At 36.2% G+C, this 24499-nt stretch overlaps 2 protein-coding genes across 2 annotated transcripts in view; both read left to right on the top strand.

Moving 5' to 3' along the window:
• Positions 1-13473, top strand: part of pibf1 (progesterone immunomodulatory binding factor 1) — a 58438-nt gene extending 44965 nt beyond the window's left edge. The window contains exons 14-17 of the mRNA XM_056271822.1: positions 5680-5810; positions 8316-8400; positions 12827-12991; positions 13248-13473. Coding sequence (XP_056127797.1) covers positions 5680-5810; positions 8316-8400; positions 12827-12991; positions 13248-13301 — 435 coding nt within the window. The 3' untranslated portion in view covers positions 13302-13473. The remainder of the gene's footprint in view (positions 1-5679; positions 5811-8315; positions 8401-12826; positions 12992-13247) is intronic.
• A 1323-nt stretch (positions 13474-14796) lies between these two features.
• Positions 14797-24297, top strand: klf5a (Kruppel like factor 5a). Its single transcript, XM_056271817.1, has 4 exons — positions 14797-15230; positions 18288-19176; positions 20825-20884; positions 23968-24297. Exons 1-4 carry the CDS (start codon positions 15060-15062, stop codon positions 24144-24146), a joined length of 1299 nt encoding a protein of 432 aa, XP_056127792.1. The 5' UTR covers positions 14797-15059; the 3' UTR covers positions 24147-24297.
• Positions 24298-24499: the final 202 nt, after the last annotated feature.

Raw genomic sequence — 24499 nt, 5'->3', positions numbered from 1 at the left:
CTTCTTAATCAGTAACAGACACCGTTATAAACCATCTACAAAAGTAAGCTTAGTGTACACCGCGTACTCAGTTTGTAATAACACAATAACCATAACGCGTTGTTCATTATAAACGTGGGATTATTAATTATATTGAGAACGTTGTACATAGAAAACATGCCGTAATGTAACTTACCCTGAGTGTAAACCTTAGCCGCATTCATCGTGAAGCATGCAAGCGATTTGCAAAGATTAATATAAAAGTTAATACAACTTTACTCTCACTTCTTCTGGAGGTGCAGCAGAAACATGAATAGTTGGTACCGATTCTTTTTTCATGAGCAGCTTCTTAGCAAAACCAGCTTGATACTGACCCTCGTTTATAAAGCAGTCTGGTGAGAAATGATTCGCGCAAACATGAACGCATTGACGTTTATCGTGGGGAATATTCCCTTCGAAAACAAAACTCAGCCACTGCGTCGGATTTAGGAACATCAAAATGACTGCTGTGTTCGTTATTACACCCAAGAACAGAACACCACAATCGCTTAGATGCCATTCTGCTCCAGCGTATCAACAATGACGGACTATGATGACAACTCGCTCAGGGTGGGGATGTGTTGAAACTATAGGTGGGCATAGATTAATTTTTTTAATCTAGATTAATCTAGATTAATATTGAAATTAATCTAGATTAAAATGGCTAATTTGAATTCTCCCGAAGGCATTCAGAATATGTGTGCTACCCAAATAATGACTAAAAGTAAGTCTTTGAGAATAGTTTGCCTCGCGTAGGGATGTGCATTTCTGCCAAAAATGCCATTCGACAATCGAGGAGCAAAAGTCGAATATCGTAAAAAAAAAAAAAAAAACGCAATGACAGAAAGGGAGGCCAATTTCATCTTTAGCGATTTGTCATCAAACAAACTGTTTATTAATTGAACAAGTAACATGTTTTCGTCCTTTTTTTAACATAGTAGGCTAATTGGAAGAAGAAAAAAAACAATACGCACGACAGCCTGTTTTTGCATCGCCAATGCTCGTTAGATCAAAAAATAATGTCATCATATGTCATAGGAATTTTATGTGAACCTGCCTTGTTACTGCAATAGCCTCATTTTTAAACAAATTAGTTTCAATCAATGTAAACTATTCGTGTGATTATGCCCACTGCGCAATACACGCGCAATACACACACAATGTATTACCTGAATGAAATGAAATCGAATGTATCGTCCTGTGGAATCATTCATTCACAGACAGCTTACGAAGATGTTCAACTAATAAAGATCTTCGTCGCTGGCAAAAATATGATGCATTTGCAGATTTGCATTCACTAGACTAGACTATGTAGATCGGCCACTTCATCCAACGCTCTAGATGCTCTTAAATCTTCCTGTTTCGACTCCGAGTGTGAATTGAAAGCGCTTCAGACGATTCAGTGCGCGAGGAACTGAACAGATCAACTGATTCGCGAACCGATTTAGACAGATCATCTGACAACTTGTTTGATGAAGTCTTTGAACAGAATCGACTCAAAAGAGTGATTCATTTGTAAATGAGCATCGCTCATGCCCATACAAAGGACACAGAGCGCTTGGAATAAACTCATTTAACAACGTATTGCATTAAAATAAAGTAACGAGAGGAACGTCGCCCAACGTAACAAAGTAAAAGTACACCTTGTGTCCCTGACAGGAAAATACCCTACTGCGCGATCTGTGACAGTAGGCGCGGCGTCATAATACACATTAGAATTGCGCGAAAATATAACGATATTCGAAAAAGCTATTTATGATCCCAACCCAACTTTGATTAACGGCGATATTTTTTTTTATCGCCCGATAAGAGTCTCACGTTAACGCAGCACGTTAACGCCGATAACGGCCCAGCACTCGTTGAAACGCTCCTGTCAATCAACAATCGTGGGAGAGGCGTCCGACCGTGTGACGTCACACGGTCGAACGGCTCGATTTGAGAAAGGGGAAAACATATAAGGAGATATGTAAAAAAAAACACTGGATGGATTTTTATCATTATATGATGGGTTGTGTAGAGGCACTGCCAACACACATTTCAGTACAATCAACTTGTAAAAGTGCATGTACCATTATATGATCCATTTAAATATATTTTCCGGCCGCCACAGTCTAGTTGATGAATGGGAAGCACTGAAATCTATTTGTGGCTGTCAATGTTAATATTGTGGAGAGCCGCCACAAATAAATCAATGTATGGGAAACAGTGATAGGGATACATAGCTATTAATTTATGAAATCCACATTCCAATTAGAATGACATGGTTCATTTCCATGCTATACATTTTTGGCAATTAGTAGTTAAATTACTGTACATTTTATTGTGTAATTCTTTGAATTTTGGATATGATGTTGGGTACCTCTTGCCAAAATCCATATACTTGAAGGCAGAACTAATGGCAGAACTGCCATTACTAAAGGAGAAGGGTGAAATTCTGGTGTTAAACTTGTGTAATCTGAATAGCGTAAAATTAGGCTAGTGCAGGAAGATTAATTGAATTAATCCAGGTTAATCTGATGTCAGAGCACTTCAGTGTTTCTTGGTGAGAAAAAAAAAAATTATTGTGTACCGCAAAATTATTGCTATTAAACATGCAATAAAATAACATTGAGTTGTGAAAAATCATACAGAAATGACAGAGTAGTCTTGTACCTGAGCAAATGACTCTTTCAGTGAATCATTCAATAAGACTCAGTTACTGAATCCATATCTGACTCTCTTACTGAACTGACTCATTACTTTGGTGTAAATGTCTCAAAATGAATGTACTCCATGTTTGTGAAAATTAAATCAGTATCATTACTTAACCGGAATTTCATCTCCACTGGGTTTTGGGTTAACCTTCAGAAGGTCTTTTTAGTTGTACAATAGCATTAAAAAACCTCATTACATTAATTATAATTTTGTTTATGCTGCTCAAATAGTGAACCCCCATCCTTATTGCAGTGTTCAAATCAATTATTTGATCTGCCCATATTTTGAAATTTCTATTATTGAAAAAAAAAAGTATGGCCAATCTGTTTTCCCATAACAGTGTTGTTATGTACATCAGCGGAAGTCTGCTCCACATAATATTAATAATCAAGAAAATGCAAAAATCATTTTCTCTAGGTTCTCAGTTTTTTCCATGATAATAGAGTGACACTTTATATACCTTGATTCAAAGGTTTGTGTCTTTTTGTTGTTGTTGTTTTGATTTTATTCAGCAAGGATACATAAAATTGATCAAAAGTTGAGAGTATTTTACAAAAGATAATTTTCTATTCATCAAAAAAATTCTGAAAACATGCATCACGGTTTCCACAAAAATATTATGCATTACAACATAATATTTTTGTGGAAACCGTGATGCATGTTTTCAGCATTTGTTTGATGAAAACACTGATAATAGTAAGAACATCAGCATATTCGAATGATTACTGAAGGATCATGTGACACTGAAGACTGGAGTAATGATGCTGAAAATTCAGCTTTGCCATCAGAGGAATACAATGTATTATAAACTATATTGAAATAGAAAATGTTGGTTTCACTATCTATTCAATTTAACAAAAAATGTTGACGTCTGAGTGAAAGGCATAAGGGGATGATCAAACAGAATGCGCTTTTGCTCTTAAAAACACGAGACGTGTCATCATCTAGCATCAATTGTACTGTATCCAGAGATATATAAATACATATCAAATATTATATATACAGTAAATCCTGTAAATGAGAGACAAAGTCGTCCGGATTAGTTTGGATCAGCTTTTAATAAAGAGGCATCACAAGTCTATACTTGTTCCTTTCTGCCCTTTTACACCACATTTTAACCCTGGTACACGCTGTTCTTGGCCCAAAGTAAAATTAATTATGAATTAATTGTTTAACTCTTTTAAAAATGGGTAATAACGCATTGTCACCAAAGTAATTATCATTGTCTTATTAGGAGGATACTGAGATAAAAAGTATGGAACAGTGTTGTTACGTGATCAGTTGGTCTGGCACACCAGGCTAATAAGGAATGGCCTGAGGGAGGAAAGCTTAATTGCATCTTTCAAAACTACCCAAGAAAAAAAAAATCACTTTATATATATGACTTGTTCCTCAGACATAACATCTGAGCTTTTTCTTTCATTGACGTTTAAAGCTGTCATAACAAGATCATAGCAGACCGTAACTGTCATGCTTGGTGTTCTCACAAAGCACCTGAAACATCAATGTATTGATGTACTGTATTTGGCCCTTACGTGTATGCCTTGTTTACATTCATCACTTTTCTTAGTAACGTGTTTCATCCCTTGCAGGAATAAAGTGATCGCTCTTTTCGTTTGCCCTATGAGACCCACACTCCGGCTTATCCTCAGCCAATTGGAAGAGCCGTTGAGCACTGTAATTGAGTTTACCGTGAACCTGGCCTCCGCTTTTAGCAAACAGACCTTTGCTCTGTCAGACATGACTGATTGGCACTTGTATGTCTTTGTAATTCACTGAGGAAGAAAACCAAGTTTTCTTTACAAAATTCCTTTAGATTGCTCACTTAGCCACCCACACAGCAGCAGCCTCACATTGCATGCAGACTTTTACGAACCCCACCCTGCCACAAAAGCCCAGAGATAGCAACGTTCTTACCTGTGAACTGTTCCACAAGACATCTTCTGTTTCACGCTCTATATCTAATCATTCTTCACAGTCACACTGACGATGGCTTGACATAATGTAATGACAGACAGGATTATAACTGATCGGTTAAAGGACTGCACTTTAGATACTGTATGTCCTTTTGATGAGTATAACCAGCTCATGTATGTATTACTAAAAAAGGTGTTTTGCTATATCCTATTAGCAAAAGTATTTACTACAAAGTAATAAATCCCCATGGCAGTCTGCATAATACACTTCCATTCAAAAGTTTGGGGTTGGTAATATTTTTCAATGTTTTGGAAGAAGTCTCTTGTGCTCACCAATGCCGCATTTATTTGATCAAACATGCAGTGATATAATATAGCTAGTATCATTGTGAAATATTATTTCAATTTAAAACAACTGTTTTCTACATTAATACATAGCCATAGTCCTCAGTGTCACATGATCTTTCAGAAATCATTCTATATGCTGATTTGGTGCCCAAGAAACATTATCACCTTTTAAAAAGGGTTGTGGCACTTAATAATTTTTGTGGAAAATTATGATGCATTTTTTTCAGGATTCCTTGATTAATAGAAAGTTTAAAAGAACAGCATTTATTTGAAATCTACATTCTTACAAAAAATATAAGTCTTTAACTGTCACATTCAATCAATTTAATTAAAGTGTTAAATTGTTTTACTCTTTTTTTTTTTTTTTAAATCATACTGATGGTATGTATGCATGTGTACATATTTTAAAGTAAATTAAAAAAAAGTGTCATTTTAAATGCTACATGTAAATTCAGGCATTAAATATGGATTGTCGTGTTGAGATTTGCAAAAGATTCCATTAAAACCATATAAACATTTGAAAAAATACGTTAAAAAGTAATATTAAAATATATACCATTAAATTAAATGTCTAGTATTGGCCTACAATTTAAATGGAATATCAGCCGATAACCAGTAAGCTACTATCATACATCCCTATAAGAAATTATGTGAAATATTATATATATATATATATATATTAATATATTTTACTTTCTTTCAGTTGGAGGCAGCCAACCAGCTTCTTCAGCAGGCCCAGCAGCCACACAGCTACCTGATTGAGACCGTACGGCAGAGAGACACCCAGATCCACACACTGAAAGACCGTCTCACGCAGTTAGAGGAGGAAGTGAGGTAAAAAGGGAAGTAAATAAGCACCACAGATTTACGGATACATCCTTTTTTTTATATAACTGCACCATTTGAAATCTTTACAAAGCTTTTATTTTGAAAGCATATAGGTGGAGTCTTTATAGAACCATTGCCTTTGTTTTGTAACAATGGTCGCAACGGTTTTTGACTGCTAATATGTTCCAAAGTATGCAGTTGTATTGACTGAGGAAAGATAGTAGGCAATATCTAAATGCATTCCACTTCATTGAGGAGCAAAGGTAATGCACCTGCCAAGAAAGGTCAGAAGCCAGGCATACCTGACAGCTTCTTAGTAGTAGTATACAGTATGTGCGTGCATTCAAGGGTGGCTGGATGCCAGTTTTTCTTGGCTGTGTCACTTATCAATGCCAGATATAATTGTCTTACCTCCATATGCAAATCAGGTTTTCTCCTGTATAAGTGTCTTTAGATGTACTCCTGGGGTTAATGTGAAAAATATGCAAATTGCTCACCAAAATTTCAGCATCGATCTGCTTTTATTAGAAGGCTACTTGTGGCCAGGGGGACTGTTCTTTCATAGGCACATGACGGCATCAAATTTTCATATAACGATAATTGCTCTAGCTTTTATCACAGCGTATTGTATTGTCATGGTATTGAATTATGGCTGCATTTCTGCGGTTCCATCAGCGCCATCTACGCTGCATCTGAAATCCAATACTTCCCTATTATATAGTATGCGGGGGGAAAAAAACAGTACACCGAAACAGTAGTATGTCCGAATGCATAGTATTCGAAAAACAGTCAATTTTAACCGTTTGATGGTAAAGTTATAAAAATCTAAATAATTCATATTAAGTAATTATTAATGGTATTTTGAAGTCCGTACGATAACAATATTGTGCATGTTCATTATCGCAATATGTCGTGTTTCTGTATATCGGCACAATGTTCTTGCTATGGACAATTTCTGAACTTTTCTATTGAACTGATGGCGAGGTTAGTCTTTAGTGAATGTTGCCTGTCCTGTGGAAACGGGTGCTGTGCAGTCAGTGAGGTGTATGAAATTCATTTATTGCCGGTTTGATTTCACATTACTTTTATTTGAAGAGGTTTCTTCTTAACTGCTTCTGTCAAGCCCTACAGGTTGTGTTTGTTTACAGCTCAGTGGTTAATTCTGTACAAATGGAGTCTCAGATAGTACACTAAGAGATAAATACCTCCAACTCACTGTGTTTGTCACCACTCATTACTCATGCGATATGTATGACAAAGAGGTATTTCTGTTGGAATACAGTTTTTGTCATGTATGACCTTCAGTGCTGCATTTCACATGAGGCGCTGGTGACTTTTAAACGCATGTAGGTTGATTAAAAGACTCTAGTTATGTTTCCATCCAAAGTTGTGAATTTGACTTGTGCAAAATTGAAATACCGCATAAATAAATGGAATAAAGCACTGTTTCAATCCAGCGAGTCAAAGAGAACAAAATTGTCACTTTCTGATAAACTGGTGCCAAATATCACTACGAAAAATGTAAGTTGCTGCAGTAGGAGAAGCTACTGTGGGTCTTTTTTCGTATATAATAATAAATGACTTGCGCCTCAAAGCGCTCAGACGAAACACAATAAACGCGGTAATGTTATCTTGCTTTCGGAGGCGGATACCTGCTGTTTGGGAACACAGTCATGTAAGACAGTTTTGTGAGGTAATTATACAAATCATTTTGATGAAAATCACATGACTTTTTTAATGCGCATCGAGGAATTTATTAAGTAAATGTGTTTCCATAGTAGTTTATGTGCATTTCTTATCAGATAAAAAAAATGGGTAACGCTTCCTTTTACAGTCCTGTTACCTATGTACATACTATGTACTTATTATAGTAATTACAATTACTGGGTAATAACTAGCCTACCCCTACCCCTAAACCTACCCCTAACCCATGTACTTACCTTATATCAGCCAGTACTTTCTAGGTAAGTACACTGTAAGTACTGTACTGTAAAAGGAACCGTTACCAAAAAATGTATCCACCTTAATGGAGCGCAGATGTGTTTTATACACATTTTTTTTAATTTATGCACACCGTTCCCATTCGTCATTTTTTTTTTATGCGATAGCCCAAAATCTGCATACAAATAGATAGATTCAAACATATGTGTCATCTGTATTGAATTGTTTGCAGTTATTTACATTTCACTTATGTGCTTCTTCACTTCTTCATTTCATATTGTTCAATTCTTTTGCCATTTTTTCACATAAATATTTTAATATTTGTTACTGCACATATTTCTGTATATAGACAGGACACATTATCCTGAAGTTGTCTACATGTATGACATTGTTTTTTAACACATATATATATATATATATATATAGTTACAAATAATTGATTGGTAGAGACTTCAATGGGTTAAGTAAGTCATGAAAATGAATGTGATAAATTAAATATTTTACGAATTACTAATCAGACTTGTCAGCGTTCAAGACCATTTCTCTTACAGTCTTTTTGAATTTTCACAGTGCACTGCGGAAAGAGAAGAATGCACTACTGCAGGTGAAAAACAACATGGCTGCTGATTTGGAGAGACTCCTGAACCACAGAGAGGTAATTTCTGTGTCAGCAGATTAAAAAGAATTAAGAGGTTTTTTTTGTTTTTTCAAGAAGAAATACAATTTAAATTAGAAAGAACAGAATTTAAATCAAGTAGTTTTTTTTTAATTATACCAAACCCAACATTTAGATTTGGGTTTGTTAGTTTGGCCAGATCAGTGTATGCCACAATACAAATAAATAAATAACATTTTGTCTTGGGTGGACAGAGTTTTACACGATTAAGTTGCAACATTGTGAGTCATACATAAAGTTCTGTGCTGTCTGCTGTACTTACAGTAATTATGTTTTTTGTTTGCTTTAATGACAGTATATTAATCTATAATTTTACAATTGCAGTGGCATTTCCATCCCAAAAAAAAACCAATGGAATTCATCAATGTTAAGGCCTATCTTGATTTATTTAGTTTATCATTTCACACAAGGTCTAAATCAAAGGAGCCCCTTAAAAAAATTAATTTTATTTGACTGACTGGCTTTTGTGTCCGTGGTGTTACATTTTATTACAATAAACAGATCATAGTAGCCACTAACCACTGACTAACTTCATGAGAAAGTTCAATTTCATGATGAAGGCAAGTGTTATATACAAAATACAGAAGTGGTTTGATGAAGAACTTATTAAAACTGACATCATGGGGTGACACTACTGAGTCTGACAGTTCAAATGACCATTCAAAACCCTGATACTGTAACATTGTAAATACTCTAAATACAGAATAACATTACTGATTGTTCAGTCAGAATCTCCCACATGACCTTTTTGTTTTTTGTTCTGTTTTCCGTGAGTAATTGCAGGTTTGTTTAATGTGGTAGTGTGACTGATATTGAAAAAAAAATCTTTTTGAATTCATTCTACATTTGAATAGTTTTAGTCTGTCAAATACTGTATTTCACACAAATCTTTTGCGCTTGCTTTATATCTTTTTAAAGTGGAAAGTGGTCCACTTCGTTCCATTTTAAAGCAGTTTCATGCATATTTGGATGCTTTTAGAGAGTTCAGTAGAGAAGTAGTCAATACGTATTAATAAAATTAAGTACCTACTCCAAGGTACTTAATTAAAAACTGCTTTTGTGTGCAACATTATCATACATTATCCATTAAGGGTGTCCACACATGACAATGTAAGAGAGTAGTTCCCACAGACACTAGCACATAGACTAGTCTAGGTGTGTCCTCTTCTATTGTCATCCAGCCTGCCGTTCCAAATAGTGGTTACACTGTGTACCTAACGCTTACTCTCTTAAGAAGTCCTTCATCAGAAAGCCTCTTGCAAATTAGGAAGCTTCAGGTCTAGTAATTGATCGACGAATGCCTCAGTTTTGTATGTGTAGGATGCCTTCAGTACAGCTCAGTTCAGTTGTGAAAAAAATCCAGTCTCAGGTCAACTGTTTCCCATGCTCAAGTCATCAGATTAGTAATAACCTTGCAATTTGTGGTTGTTTTTGATGACAGACAGCTAATAGATTGCCTCATTGAAGGAAACCAATGTGTAACACCATAATCTATACTTGACCGATGGGTTCTGAATTTAGTTTGTTGAAAGACGCGGTAGGAAACGAAGACCGTGAAGTCAGTGCATGGTATACATTTTTGTGAAAAATGTCCTTTGGTTTGGTTTACTAATTTACTCATTTCCAATAGCATTTATATTAAATGAATGGAGTGATCTTGAATCTGCTCTATTGAAAGGCGCATGAAGGTACACTACACCTCTTCTGACATTCTGAACTCTCTGAATATTAAGGGCAGGGTGTAACTGATTAAGCACCAGTGCAATATGGAGCTATTTTCAACCAAATACTGCTGGCACACACTGTGCCGACTTCACAACTTCCAGTGGCATGTTGGCAGAAAGCATGCAATCCTCACAGACAGCTGCTCCTCACTGGTGCTTTTTGGCATGCCAGCGCATATGGTCGTGCAGTGATAAATAGAAATATTGAATGACTCTTGCGCATCGGGCTGATCTCCATTCGCCGCTGAAGCGGGTGGTCATGTGCTAGCAGGGGATGTTTTACATTGCCGTCGTACGTTAGAATAGTAACCGTTCACGAATAATACCAGTTTATTTATTTATTTTTTGCTAAGTTACTTTTATTAGATTTCTTTCAGCAGTCTTTTCTGTACATTTTTGTAAAACATTCCTCTTGCGTAATATGGAATGTCTGTCTCCTTTTCCCCTGTTTTATTTTAAGACCGAAAGCGTTGTGCTCTTAGGTCAAGTATGCCCAGTTTTTTTTGCAGTATACTGTACCTTTAACAGACCATTCTATATCTGTCACCAGTGCTTTTCTGTATGAAAAGCTTTTTGGCGTCTATGATTGTTATCGGCGTGTTGGAACACGAGCGTGCACAGCAACTCACAACGTGATCTAACATCAGAGAGTCTTTTTCTTTAAACATTTTCATTTATTCACACGAGCCAAGTAAAAACATGAAGGTTTTTTATGTCAATGCAGCCACAAATTGCTGATAAGTTGTAGCTGAGACAAAACTGTGGTTGAACACAAGAATCATAAACATATATTAACTCACTCATTAATACACAGTTGTCAGCAAGTATTTGTTTTTGTTATAACCCTATAGTACAAAACCATATAGTCAGATCTTCATAATGTTTATTTTCTTGTGTTTTTTTCTCTCTCTTTAATACATATGAAGAAAATTGTTGTTTGTTTTGTTTTATTTTTTTGTTTGTTTGTTTTGTTCATAACCTTTTACAATAAGGCCCCATTAGTTCATGCATTAACTAACATTTAACTAACAATAAGCGATACTTTTGTTGAAATATTTATTATTCTTTATTTACGTTTGTTAGTAAAAGTGCAACTGTTCATTGTCAGTTCATGTCAGCTCATGTCCATTAAATAATATTAACTGATACAACTTTAGATTTTTATAACGTGTTAGTAAATGTTGAAATTAATATGAGCTATAAATGCTTTAGAAGTATTTTTCATTGTTAATTCGTGTTAACTAATGCTAACAAATGGAACCTTATTTTAAAGTGGTAGCATATTTTTGTTGTTGCTCCTGTTGTTTTATCATTTTATATGATTTTATGTTTTAAATATTTAAGTGGTATTGCAGCTTCGCTGTTTTTAAGCAACATTTAATCATCTGTCTAACTTTCAAAATATGAGATATTGGGTAATTATTTTCTTTACTTTCTCTTTTAATGACATGTATGCAGAAACGTTTTGCAGTATCCGTTCTCAGAACTGTATTACGCTGATGACTTCAGAGTAATGAGAGAGCGCTGTGTTGTTTGAGGGCGTTTCCTTCAATTGATTCAGAACTATTTACACTAAAAGCAGGACGTCTCCTGTGCTTTGTAGAGGTGCTCTCAGGGCACCCCTTGATGAAGATATGCCTCCAATTACCATTGCACCTTTGAAAGTTTACATACATGAACCCCCAGGCTGCTCCAGCCATGTTTATGTGGTGTATCGTGAGCCACTTTCGATTAAAAGAGGAGAAAGAAAAAAAGTGTCTGCAAATAAAGCAATCCACCTTATTCTATAACATAAGCGCGGGTGGGGGAATTGTAACTTGAATGTGTTGAGGCTTCCAGTTATTTTTAGCTATACAAAAACTGTCCGTTATGCTGCTTGTTATTTTTGTTATTCCTCAAGTTATTTACTCTATAGCAGCAAATGAATCGGAAATATCCGCACAAAATAGCTTACTTCCGCGTTGAAAAATAAGGTGGATTTAAGTTATTTATTATTCTCGCTCATGTCATTCCAAAGAGAGTTTTTGAAGGAGCTCCTTTCCATACAACGACACTGACCATGTCTGTCATGCTCCAGTAAGGAAATGTGCCATAAAAGTACTATATACTGTTAGTAGTTTGTATTGAGGCCCTTTCACACTAAGAATGATAACGATAAAGATATAGTTCTAAAAATCGTTCTTAATATAAAAGAATAGCAGTCCAACCCACAACTATAACGATGACGGCATAATGAAACAATATCACTTTCAGAACAATTTTTCCTGCAGATGAACGATAAAAACATTAACACTGAATGCATCCTGCTTTAAAGAGCTCATGCATTTAAAGCGGCATACGACGAAACTGCAGCGCGAGCTTATAGTACAGAACAATTTCGGGGAGAGCAGAGATTAATTTTTTTTTCCTTTTGTGAAAACATATGAGTGAAAAACAGTGTTTTGAATGACATGAGGATGTGGATGTTATGGAATGTTGACATCCAGCATCAGGACACGTTGGATGTTTGTGTTAGCGGTTTTAGTTTTAATTGCCAATAGCACTGCTGGCACAACAAGACTCCTGTCAAAAGCTGCTGGTTCTTTCTTGCCTGTTGTGAAGGGGAAGCAAAACTAACAATATTCTGGGAAGGAGCTCTTTAACCTTCAGGCTTCCACTGATTTGTTCTTATCCTGTTGCAGGAACTTTCCGTCATGAAGCAAGTCCTTATTAGCATGCGCTCACAGCAGCACGGTGGACCTCTGTCTCTCGAGGCCGATGGTACGGGGACCGCTGTTCACAGACCCAAAGTTTTAAAAAGCACAGATGAGGAGCAATACAACTATGGGCCCAAACCCACAGTGTTTGTAAGTTTTACTTGTCTATCCACAAAGAGAGCCTTTTAAACAGCATTTTAGGACAAATAGTATCTTCTCTGGGAACCAAAAAGGAATACATTTTAAAGTTATTTTGAACATTTTTGTTTTATTGAGCCTGCTATTTGAGCTGAGATTTACTTCACGTTGACTTTTACAAGTTTAATAAAATGTTTTACTCGAAGCAAAGTCCAAATAAATGGTCAATGATATTTAACACTGGTGTTTTTTTCTTTTCTTTTAACAGACCAATAAAGAAGTCCCAGAATGGTATAGAAAACTCAAACGGAAAACCAAGTAGGGACTTGTTCAACTTGTTTAAGAGTTTAAGGATGCTCCATGTCATGCAATCACTGATGAACTCTGTTTAAGTTTAAGACCTATTACATAACTAGTTACACAGGTTTGTTGTGTAGTCATTGTAAACCTAAAACTATGATTTATTTTAATAGTAATAAACCATTGTATGTTGTCCAATAGGTGTGTGGATATTTTTATTGAATTTATTGAATTTTAAAAAGTATATCAGGTTGTTTAAACAACAGTATCTGAATATAAGCATTTTTATTCTCTATCCCCTGTAAAATAGCTCAGTAGAGTGTATTATTCGATGGTAATAAATCTGGATCCTTCTGTTTTGATCCGTAAAATGCGAGACACTGTTGATAAAAATAGAGGAGCGTGTGCATACCTTAATCGCAGCAGCATTGCGTGCTTATTTGTGTCATCTTAAATGTTACACACCACAGGCTCGAATGTCCAACAAGAACAGCAGTAGCAGTGAGCTGCATGTTATTGATGCATTTCATTGATTTAGTCTGCTTGAGATGGATATTTTTAGTTGCTGTGTTGTTACTTTTAAATTTGAAATTATGGTAAACATTTATGTTGGCTAATTAGGGATCATATTGTAGGCCTAAGCCTTGTTTCCCAGCTTTATAAACGGGAAGCGCTGGCAGACACATCTTAGCATATGTACCTTGTTCAGGATTCCAGTTCCATTAACGATTATTTTAGTGCTTTCAAAAAATAAGTATTTGAAGAAAAGAAAATTCTTATTGCATATACCTTAACAGTTAAATAATTGCTAAATAATTAGATATGTTCAGATTAACAAACCAGATATTGGCCTATTAAATCAGAAATACATTTAACAGTTCAATAGAGAAACTTATTAGAGATGATGTAATGTCGTCGAATATGGACCTGTATGCATTAATAAAATTACAAAACAAGTCGAAATGTGAAAACATTTATTCATTCATTTTCGTTGAATAGCTCTTATTATTGCAAATGGTATAAAAGTGGCCTATTTTAAAACACACGTCATCTAAGTACAGCATAGTGATATTTGCGTTCTGTACGCAAGTAACTGATTCACAAATCCAGTAAGATATTCAGAAGTGTTTTGATTTACTAAAAGAACCGGCTCATAAGATTTGGGAATCAGACTACCCTGACCACGATGTAGGTTGTTGAATCACTTAAAAGAACCGGTTCACGAATCGTTCGTTTGGGAATTGACTGAATAATAAGAACCAAAATGAACTCTTCACTGGCTTCTCTGCTATAGTTATTTTGAATAATGTTTAAATAATGTTATCATCACAAAATTAACTTTGAATTATAAAAATAATAAATAGGCTAGCCGTCAATTCGAACACATTATCGCTGTTAGTCAGTGGTGATTTTTATATTGGCCTTATTCTGCACTACCGTCATTATTTAATGCTAAGGGGCAATACGTGGGGCTGGACATGTATTATCTCCGGCTGTTTTGACGGGCTTGTTCCGCTGTTACAGTATCAGCTGTAGTAAAGGTGTAGCCGTCTCACTTTCTCAGTCCCTGACAGAGTCCGGCCCCGCCCTTTCAGCGATTATAGGCTACATATATCCCGGAGCTCCAGGAACGGAGCGAGGCAAAACGGGATATTACTACCGAAAGCGCGCACACATACACGCACGGGTGTCATTCCATGCACCATACACTCACTTCCCCTTCCTCGACGTCTATCAAAACACATTTTGCGGACGCTCTCTCCGTCACATCCACGGGTTTATGGCCGCTACGCTTCTAACGATGAGCGCTGCGCTCGCACCGGGACAAGATGACTTTCTCTCGCTTCTCAAGCCCTCACTATCCGACGGCTTTCAGGAGGACTCCTCTCTGTTTTCCTTTGAAGGCAAGAATCCCGATACGGAAAGGGGCTTATCACACGACTATTGTCAGGTAAATTGTTTTTATCAGTTCTCTGAATGGTGCTCTCGAAGACTATGAATTAAAGATCATATGCCTCAGTCGTGTGAAAGGTGGGCCATTAGATGATGCGGCATGCTGCACGCCTGCAGTCCCATCAGCATCATGCCCCATTAAATGCGTTCAGCGATGTGCGAATCTTTCATTTGAGGAACTTTTCTATTTCATAGTAGGCTACATTTTTTAACAACAAAATGCGTTTTTTTTTTAATAATAAAAAAAAATAGATTAGAATCTAGACGTAACGATAGCTGAAATGTTGCATTTTTAATTTTGTCCCTCATCTAGATTTTTCAAACCTCACATCCTTCAATACACGCTGGCCAATTTTACTTTGCACTTTACCATGATAACTTAAACATATTTCAATGTAGCCTTTAGTCAATTGTGTGTGCAATTTAATTTTTTTATAACAACCTATAACAGTCATTACCAAGTACGTTAGAGAAACAAAACAAAAAATTGTGCTCATTTACACTGCAAAAAAAGTTGCTGCCTTAAATTTTTAAGTAGACCTACAATCAACTAGGATGTTTAAGTCATTTAGGCCTACACAGTATGTTAACTTAAATTACATTAAACTGATTTTTTTAATTAGCCGAACCTGATAAAAAAGTTGAAAATTGCTCAACTTAATTTGATGAGTTAAAGCAATGTAAAAAAAAACGGTGTCATAACTTATTGATCATATAATTTTTCAGTAGCCTAATAGAATGTGTTTTTCTCTCTCTCTCTCTCTCTCTCTCTCTCTCTCTCTCTCTCTCTCTCTCTCTCTCTCTCTCTCTCTCTCTCTCTCTCTCTCTCTCTCTCTCTCTCTCTCTCTCTCCTAAATGCTTTATCATTTACACCATATCAGGCAGAGTTACAATTAAGATCAGAAATTGATTTTAAGATTTTTTTAAACATGTTCTGCGTTGAGCTTTGTCTTTCCAAAGTTGTTATTAAAGTTGGTTGACTTCTAGATAACTTCGCGAGTTCAGTGCTCCGCTTATCCCATGTTCTCCAAATAGTAAAAAACAATTACCTTAGCCGTCATTACTGTCACACATAGCAGCATAAGCCTATAGTTTGAAGAAGTCGTTGTTCAAGATTTCAAATCAAAAGCGTCCTCAATTGTATAATCTGTCATTATGCACTTCAAAGGGATTTGGTGATGTTTTTTGGGGGGGTTTCCCCGTGTCTGTAATGCAGGGGAGAGTCTGGGCTGGGTCGGATAGCGCACAGGCTCATGTCAGTTGCTTGCAGTTGGTTTCTTGGCTACCGAACCGTCAACAACTGACTCTCCTCCCTCCTTCCTCCTCACCCACGCGCGCTGCTCTCGCGCTCCGAACTCAAACTTCCCAGCAACGCCGAGCCTCAATCTGAAAACTTGTGAAAGAGATACATGTCCGGCGAACAGCTGGAAGATCTAAATCCAGAAATAGCTATGCGTAGCAGCCGCGTAAAAGAGCACTTAAAGAGCTCTGGCATTCCGAGTGTAGCCTATATGTAGGCTATGTGTGTGAGTGTTTTTATTTTCCCTCGTGTTTATTCCTCTAGTGACTCTATAGATGTTACATTCAGGAGGGAGTAATGAATGAGTCTTGATTTATTCTTTTTTGCTGATTACGGTTTTATGATAATTGGTTGGCATTTATTTGGAAAGGCTGAGCAATCTCTCCAGCATGCTTTCCACCTGTCAGCAAAGTCTGTTTTGAGCTTGTGGTATGAGCGCTGTTTTACAGTCTTAGGTGGAATGTAGCAGAGACATATCGAAGAAGACTTGATAAATGCTTTACCTCTGACTGCTCCATACAGCAACACAACCGCTCCGTGCTTTCAATATATGCTTGATCACAGATCAGGTGTTAAAACATCAAGTCCTGATTTTTAGGTTTCACATCTTCACACAAAGGTTTTGCAGGTAAATATCTATACCTGCAAAATTTCTAAAATTGGTGGTAGGCCTATCTCATGATGTAGGTAATGCTGTTATAGCCAATAAACATAATACAATGGCAATTTAGATGAATTGAGGTTTTACACAATATTTACTTAAAATTTGCGGGGGGGGGGGGGGGGGGGGAATAAATTATTTATTATTAATTGATAAGATTTAAAAACTGGGAAAAGTGACCTGTTAATCGGCCAGCAGACATGGTTATAGGTTACCTCAAAATATCTATTACTCAGCCTGCATGGCCAATAAATTGGTTCATCACTTGATGTACATGACGTTTTTCGCTTTACCTGATCCAACATGCTTGCCTGTTCATATAACATATTGATATTCATATTCCTAAAGAGGTTTCTTTTTAGTTTTCTTTTTAGAAACCTTTAGGTTTCTCCTTAGTATTATACATTCTAGATGAATTGACTGCTAGCTAACTTGTTGTGTTAGCAAGTCCAATGCTTATTCCGTTTTCTCAAAATACAAAAAAAAAAGTCATTACCATACTCATAACTGTCGCACATAACATAATGTAAAATAATTTCAAGACAAAGTGTCCTCAATTGAAGAGGAAGTAAATAAATATCCGTCAAATACTCCGCCTGGCCGATAAATTGGTTTGTCGGTTTATTTGTACTTGTTCCAACATGCTTTTCTATTCATATGAGGGACAATTATATTTTTTAATCCATTATTTCATAACAAAGATTAGCAAATAATCACATAGCACAATTTTAGCACAAATGCTAAAATGTGTTTTCTATTATTATGCTTAATATATTTATATTGTAAGTAGTCCATATATTTTTACTCCAAGCCAATTTGGCTTAGCTGAGTAAGCAGGCAGGTTGGCCATTGTTGTAAGACAAGAGTAAGTGAATATTTGCATTCTTGCAAGCTTTTCTAAAATTTTATGTATACTGTCTGTGTTTGTGCTCCGCCAACACAAGCAGTCCCAGGAGATCCTGCCAGCTTTGCTGACAGAAGCAGCGTATGCAATATTCCAGTAGTTATTATTCTGAAATCTGTTTACCTTGTTTGCATTTAATGGCCTTTGCAACTGCATTTACAATTTTATGCTTCTCTCTTTTGCTCTCTAGGCTAAATTAGAGATGGATAAATATCTGTCTCCACAACCTATGGCTCTCCCCGACTTAAAGAAGTCAAGACGAGAGAGCATCTCTGTAATGGACCAGTTTTTCGGAGACGACCACTGTTCCCCCTACAGCATCAACATGAATGTCTTCCTGCCCGACATTGCGTATCTAAGAACGGGCTTGTGCCGGCCGGCACGGCCTTCGGTCCCCAGCCAGGTCAAAACTGAACCTGTATCGGTGCCTTTCTCTCATCCAGAGTGTCCAGTGAGCGCGACCGGCCCTCCTCCATCCACGCTACCAGATTTCACCAGCATCTTTAACGCAAACTCCACTTCAGGCTCTGGAATGGACCCCATGGACGATAACACCGGGGTCTTTGTCAAGCAGGAGATGCAAGGCTTTGACATCCCTCAGGATGGGCCACTCTTCCAGCTCCTCAACTCAGACCTTGACGTCCCCCATCAAGCCGATTCTCACGCTCATTCTGTGCCCTCACAGATGCCTACTTTCCACGACCTGCACTTAGCGACCCAACAGACTGCTTCCAAATCATACTGTGGCATGTCCTCTGCCGGGTACCATCTCGGCCATGGTCACTTCGTCCATCCTCAGGGTCAGGCTCACTCGCAGCTCAAAATGCCCTATCTTCCCCCTACGCCTCCCACTTCAGAACCTGGCAGTCCTGACAGACAGAAGGAACTGCTTCACAATCTGACACCACCACCATCTTACGCCGCCAGCATCGCCTCCAAGATGGCTGTCCATGCGCCCAGTCACCCAACCCCCACCTCCACACGACCTTCCGCGACCAACGGGTCCATGCCTGTCCGTTACAACCGAAGGACAAACCCAGACCTCGAGAAAAGACGGATACACCACTGTGATTTTCCAGGTACAGAGAATTTACAAATCGTTTCAATTGAACTTAAATGAATCATGTTGAGCTAAATAAAGCATATAGCCGAATTCACAAGATGCTCTTGTGTTTTCCGGAGCACAACGCTGCTTTCTACTGGGCTTTCTTACTCGCACGCTTGAATCCACTGTTAAATAATTCAGAGACGGGCAAAGCCTTTTAACCAGTGCTCAAAACGAATGCCAAAGAGTTGACGTCAGGCTAATTGTTATTGAATCCTGTTGCATCAAATTGACTGGGCAAATTGTAAAACAGACAAGCCTCACAGTGCCATTAATAGTGCATTTACGCTAAGAAGCTGCATGTCTGAAACGACGTGCTTTGCAATTAAGAACCCATCACTGCTTTTCTTCACTGAGTGGGGTTTTACTGCTAACGACATGAGATGGGCTTTGGATTCCTAATTGGAAAAGAAAGCATACTGAAACCAAAGAACAGGATGCTCTTGTTTGTGACTGTGGTGATGAGTGAACCAACTGATTTTGTGTTGGTGACTTAAAAGAATAAATTGCTCTCTTGCCGTACATCAAACATCCAAATGCCATTGTTTGTTTTATAATGTATAACTGAAATATTTAATACGTTTTCATGTTCATTTTTTTTAATTATTAATAGCCTCCCAGCATTTTTAGATCTCAAAACATTAAAACAATCTTGTCATACTGTTTATGCATCAAGCATAATAACTGCATTTTTATTATATTTGCCCCATTTTCACAGACAAGTTTTAAGCCTATAGTCTCAGTTTAAAATGCATGACTGAAAGCAACTTGCACTGACATATTTTAATATATTAAAAAAAATCTTTGATTTTACCATTGTTTTGTCTCAATATGCACACCAGTAATGGTTTTTTTTTTTTCTAAGGCACATTTATAAAAGCTACTTATATGCCCTAATTAAACTAAGGCCTAATCCTGGCTTAATCTAAACCATGTCTGTGAAACCAGGCCTTGATCATTTTAATTGTTTTGATAATATTTAAAATTTTTTAATCATAAATAGCCTCCCAACATTTTTTCTCTCAAGAAAATGAAAGCACTCTTTTCGTACTGTTTATGCATCAAGCATAATAATGACATAGTTTTTTTAAATACTTAAAATATTGAACAATTTATATTTTTTTAATCAATAGCCTCCCAAGACTTTTTATCACTCAAAAGATCAATGCAATCAAAATAATTGCATTGCTTTTTAATACTTATAATTTAAATATTTAATAATTTATAATATTCATAATTTATATATTTTGTATTATCAATAGCCTCCTAACATTTTTATCTCTCAAAAATGAAAACACTCTTGCCACGCTGTCAATGCATCAAAATGAATGATTGCATTGTTTTGAATACTTATCATTTATAATTTAAATATTTAATGTATAATTATTTTCATAATGAATATTTTTATAAATAGCCTCACAACCATTTTTTACAGTCTCTAAAATTATTAAAATACTCTTGTCATACTGTATATGCATCAGATATAATAATTGCATTATAACTTATTTAAATATTTAATCATTTAAAATGATTTTATAAATACTCCCTAGCCTTCCAGCATTTTTTAAACACACAAATGCTTTATACTGTTGTGAGTAACAAAAGCTGTTATGTGTTTTTAGGTTGTAAGAAAGTTTACACCAAGTCGTCCCACCTGAAAGCTCACTTGAGGACACACACTGGTAAGAGTTCTCCAATTAAAAATGGTTTTATTTATGCTCGATAAAGCTGCCCTCCTATTTTGGCACTTTACTGTCATGTTGCTGGGCAGAAGTGCGTTGTTGGCATGCACATGCGTTCATTCTTGCACGATGCCTGAAAGCTATCCTGCGCCGCTTCCTAATATGAGATTGCACCAAAACCATGCCCAAATACATCAGCAGGAACAGCCTTTTCTACTTCCTTTTTCCATATCATATTATAACGTCCAATATTTGAACAACCTCTTGGCAACATTTGAATATATCAGTCGTACATTTGAAATTTCATTGTTTAGCATTGCTCTCTCTGTATATAAAATATATATTTGGAGATACACATGTAGTATTTGAATGGAAGTAAACAGAAGAGCAGACCTCATTTGACCCAGAGGAGTGAATCTGAATATTCATGAATTCCAGAACTTGGCCTTTGGCATGTTAACTTAATAAACTGATAAACCACTTTACTTATCAGGCCAATCAAAAGTTTGTAGATTTTTCCAGCTATAGATTTATTTTTTAATGCTTGTAAAGCACTATTACGATAAGATAACAACACCCACTCTTTTCTATAAGTCTAGACATGGCATGATTTAGTCTTTTGACAGTTTTTGTTTTAAAATAAAAATGAAACGTCACTGAACTTACTTAAGCTGGACTGTGATGCTATTTTCTTCTGGAAACAAACTTTTTTGTATTATTTTCCTGTTATCTCTGTAAAGCTGCTTTGAAACAATCTGTATTGTAAAAAGCGCTATATAAATAAATGTGACTTGACTAGACTTGTTGCTGTATTCGAATAAACAACATGTCAAAATAAGATTTGCAATTACAGTGCAGATGCTACTTTCAAATTCATAATGATATTTTTCTAGAGAATAGGCGGGTCAGTTTAATAATGCCATTGCCTACGTTTTCTGTAAACAAGATACACAATATTGCTTAAAACAAACATGCACACACACAGAAGAAAAAGAAAATACAACGTTTATTAAATAAAATGGAAGTTTACTAAATTAAATGGACATTTTTCACACTTACGATACTGTTCAAAAGTTTGCAGTCTATAAGATTTAAAAAAAATAAGTCTCTTATACACACAAAGGCTGCATTTATATGATTAAAAATACAGTAAAAACAGTAATATTGTAAAATAATAATTTTACTTCAATCTATAATAACTGCTTTCTATTTGTATATATTTAAAATGTACTTTATTCCTGTGATGATTTGGTGCTTAATATTATAAATGTTAAAAACAATTGTGCTTCTTTTTTGTTGTTGTGGTAATCGTGGTACATTTTTATTCAGGATTCTTTGATGAATAGAAAGTTCAAAAGAACAGCATTTATTTGAAATAGAAATCTTGGTAGCACTTTACAATAAGGTCCAAAAATGAATGCGTTAACTAACAATAACCAATGCATTTGTTAGAGTAGAAATACAAGTGCTCATTGTTATTTCTTGTCAGCTCAGGTCCATTAAATAATATTAACAGATACAACTTTTGATTTTAATAATGTATTAATAAATGTTGAAATTAACATTAACTATGATTAATAAATGCTTTAGAAGTATTTTTCATGTTAACTAATGTAGGTAACTACAAATGGAACCTTATTCTAAAGTGTTACCGAAAACCTTTGTATCAATATAAATGTCTTTACTGTCACTTTTGTTCAATTGAATGCATCCTTGCTGATTAAAAGTATTAATTTGTTAAAAAACAAAACAAAAAACACAATGTCCAGATAACAACTCAAGATTACACCCAATCCAACCAGTCCCTGAAGACAAGAGATAGGCCTCAGGCAGACAAACGCATGAGATGCGCAATCCAAACAAGTCATTACAGGATCCCTGTTCAGGGCTCTCCTCACAAACGTTAAAGCTCAAGACAGGCACATGTTCTGACGTTTTGCTAGGTAATTGTTTTTGAGCACCACACCCACTGCATGATTGAAACAGCTGAACACGCAGTATCACTCTTTATAGTCCTTCGGCTCCCATTTTCTATTACTTAAAAGGCTTTAGCCCAAATGAATGAAAACATTGTGATGAAGTTTTCAGTGTGTTATCATTTGCACTGATATTTCAAATAATCTAACAATAATTGAATTACTTGAAGCACTTAATGTTTACAATGCACAACTCAAAAACTAAATCTCAAAACAAATAATTGTCATAATTTATTCAGTCTTTCCGAACCAGTATGCAGTTTTTGTGTGGAACACAAATATATTTTTTTTTTTTTTGTTTAAATGTTTATTTTTTGTCCATACAGTCAATGTGGTCCAATGTTGTTTTGGACCCCATTGACTTTCATTGTATGGACGACAAAAAAAAAGTTGAACATTCTTCAAAAATATTTTCTTTTGTGTTCCATAGAATAAAGTAAGTCAAGGTTTGGAACAACATGAGGATGAGTAATTGATCACAAAATGTTCATTTTTGAGCGAATTGTTTTATACAAGGGACACAAAATAAAGTCTTTAAATCTCACATGTCATTCTTTAAGTCGTCTAAATATAAGATTTGCATTTTTTTTTTTACTATCCGTCATCGACTATCCGAATTTCAAGCTTTGAAAGGGTTGTAATGCATGTGTTGAGCTGGCAGGATTTTCCGAAGGGATTAACAAACCGACTTGATTTCAGGAGGGAGAAATAACCTTGTCGTCTTTTGAAAAACACACTTTAAAACTTCTAAACCCGAGTTCTAGAAAGGCAAACATTGCGCTGCTGCTATTTATGGCCGACAATGAGTTTAGTCTTGTCAGCCTCCACGAACATACCAAAATCCTGAAATACTTTAATCTTAGAGATTGAGTTAAGTGAAGTTTATTAGGTAGCGCTCCACACCTCTCGGTATATGTTTGTTATGGTTACTCGCAATGACAGAAAGAGAAACGCTACCCACACAGATTACTCATTTAGTATTACTAATGTATTAGTGAAAAGAAACCTGTTTTGTTTTTACTGTGAATGAGTTTCTTCCATGTTCTAGTGGTGACTCCATGTGCTTAACCTTAACTTAACTTGATGTCCATTGTGTTCTGTGTTCAGGTGAGAAGCCGTACAGGTGCACGTGGGAGGGCTGCGACTGGCGGTTCGCACGTTCCGATGAGCTGACGCGTCACTTCAGGAAGCACACCGGAGCCAAACCCTTCCAGTGCGCCGTGTGCAGCCGCAGCTTCTCTCGCTCCGATCATCTCGCCCTGCATATGAAGAGGCACCAGAATTAGACACAAACACACACTCACTGAAACAGACACACATGCTTATTATTATGCACATGAAGTGATGACAGAACAACTTATTTCTTTCTCTACGCCGCGACGAACCTTATAATGTTTAGGGTAATCTTCTCTCTCTGACCTGTCGAGAGTGTTGAGCTGTTGAAAACGTTTCATATTGCCATGAAAGCCAATTTCTTGTGGTACCTTCAGATATAACGCCCGTTCCTTTTTCATCTCTCTTTCGGATGTATAGATCAAATTTCCTTTAAGACCCTCATTCTTGTTCATGAGATCCTCTTATTGGAAGTTGAAACGTTTTTAAACGGAATGAAATGGAACTGTAAAATACACAGGATTCG

This window comes from Rhinichthys klamathensis, unplaced genomic scaffold (genome assembly GCF_029890125.1).
Source record: "Rhinichthys klamathensis goyatoka isolate OS25496 unplaced genomic scaffold, OSU_Roscu_1.1 h1tg000325l_1, whole genome shotgun sequence".
Classification (NCBI taxonomy): domain Eukaryota; kingdom Metazoa; phylum Chordata; class Actinopteri; order Cypriniformes; family Leuciscidae; genus Rhinichthys; species Rhinichthys klamathensis.
This window is presented reverse-complemented; position numbering and strand designations above follow the sequence as displayed.